This window comes from Cydia amplana, chromosome 3 (assembly GCF_948474715.1).
Source record: "Cydia amplana chromosome 3, ilCydAmpl1.1, whole genome shotgun sequence".
NCBI classification, from domain to species: domain Eukaryota; kingdom Metazoa; phylum Arthropoda; class Insecta; order Lepidoptera; family Tortricidae; genus Cydia; species Cydia amplana.
In genome coordinates this window covers 10,055,402-10,066,069 of record NC_086071.1, presented here as the reverse complement: position 1 = coordinate 10,066,069, position 10,668 = coordinate 10,055,402, and the positions used below count along the sequence as shown (strand labels likewise).

The 10,668-nt window shown below is 36.8% G+C and overlaps 1 protein-coding gene across 1 annotated transcript in view; it reads right to left on the bottom strand.

The window, feature by feature from the left end:
• Positions 1-6,894: 6,894 nt before the first annotated feature.
• LOC134662520 (uncharacterized) overlaps positions 6,895-10,668 on the bottom strand; it is a 39,256-nt gene continuing 35,482 nt past the window's right edge. The window contains exons 6-7 of the mRNA XM_063518778.1: positions 7,465-7,524; positions 6,895-7,030 (exon numbers count right to left, since the gene is read on the bottom strand). Of these exons, the coding sequence (XP_063374848.1) occupies positions 6,954-7,030; positions 7,465-7,524 (137 nt within the window). The 3' untranslated portion in view covers positions 6,895-6,953. The remainder of the gene's footprint in view (positions 7,031-7,464; positions 7,525-10,668) is intronic.

The following is a 10,668-nucleotide window of genomic DNA, read 5'->3' as shown; positions in this document are numbered from 1 at the left end:
AAATTTTGACAAATGTCATGATTTAAATAAATAGCCCCGAGGGACAATTATTCCGAAACTCATGAATGCTTAACAAATATGTAGTATTACAAATATAAATATATATTTTTTACACTGGCTGTCAGGCCTATTCGAACTTGCACCTGACATCAAACCGATATTTGAATAATTTTGGAATAGTTTAATGGCTAATTTTAAAATTACTTTAAGTGCTCTATTAAACCTTTTTTTTGCGTTCCTCTAAAATTGTCCATGAGTATAATTATTTTGAAACTTAAGTATGTTCGATACAAATGCCTCGTGGCAAGTTGGCGTCTTCTACGTAAATGCGTTAAATATGTAGTTTTATTATTTAACAATATCAAGGCCCGCAAATCTTGTTCTCGAATAACTCATTTAAGTCATTATCATACATGATGAAATTTTAATATTTTTTTAAAGGTAATTTCCTAAATTTCTTAATTATTACCACAATAATTATTACTATCTAACAAAGGTAGTAATAATAATAATAATAATCAAGGCACAAACATTGAACAAAACAATCCACTAAAAATAATTCAATCTAATAAACAATGTAAAGAGAAAGAGCGAAAGCTTTTTGATCTGAACACACGAAACACATTAAAAGTGTACGAAACGGGCCGATTAATGCGTATCAATTATCAACAATTCAGTTGAGCCATTAGTGGTTCACCCTCGCTATGATCCATTAAATTTCTCTGAAATATATATTGAGTTACCCAACGTAACTTTCACAGTAGCTGCAACGTCAAAAATATCATTTCAACAGGACATTAAAGACTTATCCAGCAGAAATGCAGTCTGCAGCATTACTGTTGCAGCATTGCGGTGCAGAATCAATGTTATTGCCTATTAGATTTTTGATAACATGTTCGGCAGTAATGCTGTACTGCAAAACTAGTTTTAGTTAGTCAGATATTAGTTACCATTATATGAACAAAGTTATCGCCTTCACTAAAATAGATGACCAAATTTGATGACCAGTACATATTGTTGTACGTGTTGTATTGTAACACAACACTATCTTCATTTCGTATTCACTCTACAAACACTTCTCCCACGATTTCAATATTTTGTTAATGACGTCATTGTACATTTTCACTTAGCAAGAATACTGAAAGCTTTGTTCGATATTTAAAAAAAAAACTTTATTATTAACTTGCTTAATTATTCTTTCCGAGACTTTCTACCAACTCCTTTTCAAGTACCTAACTTTTGCCAACCACTAGATAGCAAACAACTTTGTTGCATTTAATTAAATTCTATCATAAGCGCGAGTTATCATCCGTGTCCTTTTAAGTTAGGCAGTTAGTTTCCAGTGACAGAGCCGTATATCTCAATTTGTTCTGATTTAGAGGACGGCAGAACACTGAAATGCACGCTGTGAATCATACGTGTGTTTCGGTCCAGATTAACTACTCATATCGTACCTTCGGCTCTGTACAATTTTAGGCAAATTAAACATTCTTACTAAAATATCAATTTGATATCTGTGATTATTTTTTCAAAAGATAGCTAGCGTAACGACCACGACATTCGGTGATAAATAGCGTGAGCGTTATTCTATTTGTCTTGGATTTTCACACGTTGTGTAGCCTACACCTACATAAATTAAGAAAACCAATTTAGTATTAAAATACAAGGCTGTTAACAGACTGGTCATTAATTTTCCCCTTTAATTTCCCCTAGTCAATAAGGGTTGTTTTGTAACTTGGAAAGAAACTTGTGGAAATAACGCATTCCGGGCGCCAGCTGCTAGCGAAGGGTTAAATTAATTAATAGTATTTCGATTAGAGAAATACTTTGTTTTCCTGAGATAGATAGGTACCTACCTAATTTTTAGGTAGGTAAAAGTATCAATAATAAGTCTTTATTTAATAATCTTTTAATTTATAACAACACCAGCCTCCAATGTTTAATAGTTGCTGCAATTTTGAACAATACGTAAAAAAAGATATTTTATTCGCTTTGCCCAGGGTGCCAGGCAAAGTGAAACAGGCCCCCGGACAAAGCAAATATTACTCATAAAATCTTAGTGAACTTAATAAGTGAAAATTAATCAACATAAGATAATTTCAATAATATTAATTAGAAAAATCTGTCACAAGTAACTTTTGATATATTTTCACTGATTTCATAAGCATAAGTCTTCACTCTTATTTCAGTCTTATTTCTGAAGACATTTTAACACAGCGAATCCACGTTCTGATAGCCATTTCCATGACGTTTGTTAGCCAGGAGCCATTATCGATCTTTTTTTGATATTTATATACCAAAATATTATCATAAAAAAATTACCTAATAAATTCAAAGTGAACACGCTATCCGCTTTGCCCGATCCACTTTGCTCATTCAGTCAGTTAAAGAAATTAAGAATTTAAAAAAATAACCGTTGGATTGTTTTAAAAGAAATGCCTTGTAAAAGGAAGATACTTTAATAAGCAATAGAAGCATCTTGAATTAAAATTCGAGATAATTACTGTGACAAAATAACATACAATGTACTTACCTTTCAAAATCGAATATTTTGCACTAAAAACACATTTTGACTCGTCACCGACGACGCTCACAGCGACCGCTCCCTGTGACGCTTGCCGCTCATAGAGCGAATGATCCTGAACATCATATAGGCGCGTGATGCGACAAAGTCGAATAGTTTAGGATTGGGAGCCCGAATTTGCTATGCCTGGGGTGTTCGCTTTACCCGGACTTCCCCTACGTGTTAGTTGTAGAATACTTTTGAATTTATTATGTGAGTCTAAAACAATCGAAGTTGGAAGCACAAAAATATACTAAATCGCGAAGAAAATATTATATTTATAAGAACACGTTTATTTTTCCATTTTTGCGTAACTTGTCTTGATTTGCTCCAAAACCCCGAGGGTAGTTGGAAAAGATATGCCGTTTCCCAATAACTAAGTCTGGGACATCGAAGGCACATTATAACAGCTTAGGACGACGGCCACAGATAAATTTCCCACGAGACGCGTATTTTACTTCGGCGGGACAACCGGGACGCTAGATGATCCGAATTATTTTAAAAAGACGCTCTTTTCAGTTTCATGTGGCCGTGCCTATATTTCCCAATGGTAAACGGTACCTATGGTTAATAATCTCGCGCAGGTCGGTAATATTTCGAATAGGTAGTTAAATTCGAATGTTACGGTCTGCTACCGCTATCCGTTTTTAGAGCCTTGTCTGTTTTCTGTTTTTTTGGAAATACTTATTGAAATGTTTTTCTTTGATCTGACTTAAATAAATAAAAAGGTCTGGGAGACCGAACTTTGCTCAGAAAACATATAAAAACTCAAAATTGCGCGTTTTCCTCTAGGATCTAGCTAGGTCTTATCTCTAGATAAGACCTAGCTAGATCGATTTTTCACCCCCGAAAACCCCCATATAGCAAATTTCATAGATATCGTTAGAGCCGTTTCCGAGATCCTCAATATATATAAATAAATAAATATACAAGAATTGCTCGTTTAAAGGTATTAGATAGATTAGATAGATAAGATGATCAGGTACGTAAGTTTTAATAAAGTAAAAACTTGATAAAAGTGGTTTAAATAATATTTACAAAGTCGATATCAAGTTCCATATAGTTAATGAAAGTGAATTATAATGAACGGCGGTTTAAAAATTAAAATCGCCATGTTACGAATAGTTTTATACCGAGCTGCGGTAAGATGCATTTTTATAAACAGCTCATTTCCAACCGCCAGAGGGCTTCTTCCTATTATAAAAATTTAAATCTAGAACGTTTCCTCATTGGAGTCGGAAATTTCTGCTATGTCGGACGCATTCATTTGTTTTAAATGAATGTATAAGAAGAAACACCGAGTTATTTCCTGCAGGAAATGCACTTCCAGTCCCTGGTTTAACTTATTTTCTAATTTCTATTTTTGTTTTGACAGAGTTTAAGCTTGAGATCTGGTGAGCTTAATAAGCAGAGCTAGGTACTTTTGGATTAAAAACTTATAAAGTATGAGTTAAGGTTGTCCGTTTTTCTGTGGACATCACAAAATAAACTGACCTTGAAGCCTAGATCTTTTCTTCTTTGATCCTTATAGGCATGTGTAAATCTTCTACTTTTAAAAAGTTATAATATCCAAATCATTAACTTTTAATGGCCACAGAAAGACGCTGGTTTTACTAGCACGCTTTGATCCTTTTTTTTGTAAAAATAAATTATTTCAGAAAAATGTAAATGTTGAATGAACGCCATTGTTAGTACGGAAACATCGGTGCGAGTTAAATGAACTCGCTCCTGATCGTTTTTAGGGTTCCGTACCCAAAGGGTAAAAACGGGACCCTATTACTAAGACTCCGCTGTCCGTCCGTCCGTCCGTCCGTCCGTCTGTCACCAGGCTGTATCTCACGAACCGTGATAGCTAGACAGTTGAAATTTTCACAGATGATGTATTTCTGTTGCCGCTATAACAACAAATACTAAAAACAGAATAAAATAAAGATTTAAGTGGGGCTCCCATACAACAAACGTGATTTTTGACCGAAGTTAAGCAACGTCGGGCGGGGTCAGTACTTGGATGGGTGACCGTTTTTTGCTTGTTTTGCTCTACTTTTTGTTGATGGTGCGGAACCCTCCGTGCGCGAGTCCGACTCGCACTTGGCCGGTTTTTTATTGTAATACTAAACAACATTTTTTAATAAAACTAAGTAAAAAAAAAAACAATTACTATAATTTAAAAAAAATCTGCTGTTAGCATCGTTGGCTGAATGTGAACGAAAACTATTTATTAGTTCCTATACCTAACTATAATACGAAGTTTGAACCGCGATTATTTATTTATTATTATTGACGACCGGTCTGGCCTAGTGGGTAGTGACCCTGCCTGTGAAGCCGCGGTCCTGGGTTCGAATCCCAGTAAGGGCATTTATTTGTGTGAAGAGCACAGATATTTGTTCCTGAGTCATGGTTGTTTTCTATGTATTTGAGTATTTGTATATTATATCTATCGTTGTCTGAGTACCCACAACACAAGCCTTCTTGAGCTTGTACCGTGGGGCTTAGTCAATTTGTGTAAAAAAAATGTCCATTAATATTTATTTATTTATACACAATTCAGAAACTTTATGTGTTTATTGGTAACGTTTTACCATATAGACAAATTAAAAAATACCCTCAAATAAAAAGCTCCGATCTGAACGCAGGCCCGCATGAAAGCTTTTGTCCACGACGCCGATGACGGTCATTTTTTAAACTAACCTCCTGTGTTCTATCCAATCTTTTTGAGCGGCCACGGTGGATTGGTCGGTGTACCTGGATGAGTTTTGTTGCGTTTTGCTACATTTTTTAACAAGTTAAGAGTGGCTTGGTATGGTATGGAGGTAGGTTAGATGTGCAGTATGGTATGGGAACTGAAATTCTAACATATACCTATTTCCATTTCATTACTTTTTAGACCATATTGGAGGGTAAGATAATTAAATTTGAAAGCTGTGATTTAGTTTGAATTGAAAAAAGGAAAAAAACATATTACCTGTACCTATTACAATAGTATTTAATCAAATAAGAAAAATCCACCAACTGCTTACTTGAATACATTCCGTTTTGTTAATTTATTGCGAATCTTGGCTTAATTTACTGCTTTTAAAGGAATGGATGCGAAATGAAACGAATTCTTAAAGAAATAGTTTTATTCTCGATTCCGACTAGAGCGAAGTAATTAAATTTCATTCGGAATGTTCACAAATAGTTCGTAATACTGAAGTTACACTCTTTTTAATAAGTAGCTTACTTTAATGCTTTCATACCGTACAATTGGACGACAAAAAATAAAGAAGCCAGCTTGACAGGTTCGAAATGATAAAGGATCTTTAGTAGTTTAGTAGTTCGTAGTCGCTTTCCTTTACAAAGCAGAAAAACAGCTACGAGCGTAGCGCTACGAAAACATTAGGAATGAATGCGTGAATTCATTCTTGATATAGTCATCATCACATCATCATAATCAGCCTTTTATCGCCCACTGCTGAGCATAGGCCTCTCTTCGAGTAGGTACGCCACTTAATCCGGTCTTGATATAATATCATTAAGTAACTTGATTCATTCGGAAAGAATGACTTCTCAAACCAAAATAAGTGTCATGAAAGAGTCAGGTTTTAAATGAGCCAATTTCATAATTTTTGTAGTTTGCGATTGAACTTTGTACGAACTGTTATTTTTTGTGTTCGGACTACACTAATTTCCCGTCTCCCACAAAATTTGACTGATATAAATACGCTCCGGAACTACCGAAGTAATACCCTACTGTCTCTTTCAAAACCTGGCTCCTTCATGCCACCTTTCCCCTTAATGTATGCAGGGACAGATCTAATTTTAGAAAGCTTTTAAAGTGGGGTAATCTCATACGCTACCTACTATTTAAGTATGTATATCTATTGCAAATTCAAAATGTTTTAAGTAATAGTTTATGACTTTAATATTATTATCGACGGTTCGAATCACAACGTATCAGTATTACCAGTCCACGGTAAAAATAATAATTAGAATGAAACTTTTATTTTCTAAATTTATAACTGTTCCTACAAAAACTCCTCATTTTCTTCGATTGTTGCTTTATTAGGCAAAAATGTCAATGATATGAAACTCATTACTATCTGTGATTGAAAATATTTGAGAACTGTTTTACAGTATGAGTAGAATTAGGTTTAAAAGTGTGTCAAAGTGACTCTGATTTCTTTGGATAAATTATTTCTCTTTTGCCTTCTATCAAACAAGAATCTTTGGCATATGTGCAAAATATTCTCATGAAATTATCTTGAGTAAATATATTTAACTACAAATATATACATTCTTTATAAGAATTTAAAATATCGTCATTATCTTACACCTTGCTTCTTATCTATCTACAACTAGTATGTTACAGACTTATTTACTAGGCTAGGCTTTATTATTGGTAACAAATACATCATGAATTTGGTATTGTTATAAAATGCACAGATATTAGTGAGACCATGACAATCCATCGTGGAGCAACATTAATGCCTGAAACAATAAAAGATAAAGTTTTAGTAGTAATCAAGAAAACTGTAGTATTTTTTAACTGAAGGTAGTAATGTTGTAGTTACAGAAAAGCAATTGCTGGTCTCGCTTTTTCATCTAGACTCGAAGACTCTTCTGCTCCCTGATGGCTCTCACCATTTCACACTCACTATTTCATTCTCTATCTCTATATCACCACGCTAAATTCATATGCCAATAGTAGCATTGTCACAAACATAGTCCACTACTTTTACGAGTCTAGGACCTTTTGTCTTCTCCACGTGTTACCGACTCTTCGGTATTCAAATAGTTTGTCATCCTTAGTAGTTTGTGTAAGGAATTTATACAATATCCACTTATAAATGCTACAATAACTGTTTAGATATTGATGTTGAATATGTTTTATAGTAACAATTTATCTAAAATACTAAACTTACCACTATCTGGTGTAGAAGTGTGCATTGAATTTGGTGATCCAGGAGGCGTAACAGGTGGATCTATAAAAACAATAGAACGCATATTTATAGACTTTATAATAGGTATTAATGTGACTGCTACATAATGAAAGGCGTTAAAATACGAGTGTGGGTTAAAAACAGCACACGAGTGATTTAATGACTTATTATGTACAGTTGCATACACTGCCTTATCTACACACATTATTATAAGCTATCTGTGTTGTGTCCAGAAACCGCATGTTACGACCGCCGCCGGCATTTGATCACACTGTTTGCAACTGACATTTACTTTCGAATAAAACGTCATCTCGACTATGTTGTACTGGAAATGACGTCAAATCAAATTCCTTTGTTTAACAGAGAGATGTTCGAAATTTGAATTTTATTATTGAATCAATGACGACAATAATCGAATTCGGTTAACATCGGCTAAATGCATTTAAGCATAAAAATAATTAATTAAAAATTAAAAAATACGACTGCAGTTTAAAAGCGAACTGAAAAGCTAAAAATAATTTTAGTTATGTTAGTTACTCAACTTAATGAATGTACATTAGAATATAAGTGTTCAGTCAGGCTCATAAACAGCAAATGCAAAAGTTTAGGCTCATTTAGGATCGTCACTGTACCTGTACATTTTATTTCAATTGCAGTCGGGGACCTTGATGTATTAAAATTTTCCCATTTAAAAGGTCCCCGACTGCAATCAAAATAATATATACAGGTACAGTGACGATCCTAAATGAGCCTAAACTTTTGCATTTGCTGTTTATGAGCCTGACTGAACACTTATATTCTAATGTACATTCATTAAGTTGAGTAACTAACATACCTAAAATTATTTTTAGCTTTTCAGTTCGCTTTTAAACTGCAGTCGTATTTTCTAATTTTTAATTAATTATTTTTATTTTATACATTTTAGTGATCATACAAACTAACTATATTTTTATGATTTAATTTAAGGCAATGTAATTCCTTCAAGGAGATTTCATCATGCTGATTTTTGATATGTTACTATGAAACGTGCTTGAAAACCTAAATAGGTCGGACCCAAAAACCAGACGTATTGAAAAGTGCTAGAGCTCTATCTCTGCAACTACATATTTCCTATAATATCTTTAATACCGCATAATTATAATACCGATATTTAGATAATAATATATGTGTCGTAGTCAGATCGTATAATCCGCCGTATTACATTACGGCTAGCCGTTTTACAAAACAGGGGCGTTTTGAAATGCGGCGGTTCGACGATTAGCCGGATTGTCATTGCGATACGTTCTTCAATATGGCGGCCTACGTTTAGCCGCATCGTATGTACTATTTAGATTGTAGAGTGACCAGTTCTTTCGGTCGCCTACGTAACCGGAGTTTGACAATGTTTGAAATTTAATTTATTTTTACCATGGTCCCACCGCATTACATGTGTTTCTTTTCCAAAACATTTCCTTCACAACTTAAATAGATGGAGCCCCGCAAGCGGGGCTCCTATATCTGGGCGGTTTGCCCTTCGGGCATCTGAAGCTACCTAACGAACCTAACCTACTTACCTACCTACGCTTTTTTCCCCAAAGTGTAATGTTTTCACGGACGTCTCACTAAATCAATAGGTAGGTAGGTTAGGTTCGTTAGGTAGCTTCAGATGCCCGAAGGGCAAACCGGTCTAGTTAAGTTGCGAAGGAAATGTTTTTTGAAAAGAAACAGTCCGACGAACTCCAGATTTGATGGACACCCCAGCGTTTTTCATAGTTTGTTGTTGTTATGTCAGGCAGCGCCACGAGTGTTAAAAATAGGAACTAAAAACTGTCAAAGCGGCGGCTAATGACTCGCTGTATTACATTACGGCTAGCCGTGTTGAAGAACGTATGGCGCCGAATACATTCCGGCGGATTTTCATTCAGCGGCATTCAATCCGGCTAATCGTCGAACCGCCGAATTTCAAAACGCCCCTGTTTTGTAAAACGGCTAGCCGTAATGTAATACGGCGGATTATACGATCCGCCTGCGACATATGTACATGGTAGCCATTACTCAGAATTGCATTTACCTAATGCTGCTACAGATGACGCTGATTTATTCGGATCTAAAGTAACACTCGTGGAGTTTACGTGATTACCTCCTCATCAGTTAATCAACGGATTTGAGCGAAAAATGTGGCATCTGATAGATATTACTGCGATTTAGGTTAATAGTACCAGCATAAAATATCTGGGCTTATAGCGAGCTGTAAAAGTTCCTTCGACCCTTTGTGGAGCTCCGTCTTCGGCCTTTATCATTTAGATACTTGTAATATATTTTTGCGTTTGAAGAACTAGTAACTTAGTAAGCATGGACGCGAGCTTGCGTGGAAACGATCCTCTCTCGGTCGCTTCGAGCCGTCGGCTCCTAATTGGAGCTTTGGCCTTCGCCTTCGCTATTCAGAAACTTGGGGAAGTTCCAAAAAGCACGCACCTGCTTTACGCTCCGGGTCTTCGGCTCTACGCGGAACTCGGCCTTCGTAATTAAGATGCTTGGGAAAGTTGGAAGCACGCACCAATGCTGGCTCAGCCCGGCTCAGCCGCTCTGGCCTTCAGCCCGACTCGGAGCTCGGCCTTCGGCCTTTGCAATTAAGAAACTTGGGGTAGTTCCAAAGAGCACGTACCTGGCTCAAGCTCCGGGCCTTACGGCCCCATTACGCGGAGCTCGTCCTTCGAAATTAAGATGCTTGGGGAAGTTGGAAGCGCGCACCGAGCCTGGCTAAGGGCCTTCGGCCCTACGCGGAGCTCGGCCTTCGGCCTTCGCAATTAAGAAACTTGGGGAAGGTACAAAAAGCTCGCACCTGACTTGCGCTCCGGGCCTTACGGCCCTACGCGGAGCTCGACCTTCGGAATTAAGATGCTTGGGGAAGTTATAAGCGCGCACCGAGCCTGGCTCCGGGCCTTCGGCCCTACTCGGAGCTCGGCCTTCGGCCTTCGCACTTAAGAAACTTGGGGAAGATACAAAAAGCACGCACCTGGCTTACGTTCTGGGCCTTACGGCCCTACGCGGAGCCCGGCCTTCGGCCTTCGCAATTAAGAAACTTGGGGAACTTACAAAAAGCACGCACCTGGCTTACGCTCCGGGCCTTACGGCCCTACGCGGAGCTCGGCCTTCGGAATTCAGATGCTTGGGGAAGTTGGAAGTGCGCACTGAGCCTGGCTAAGG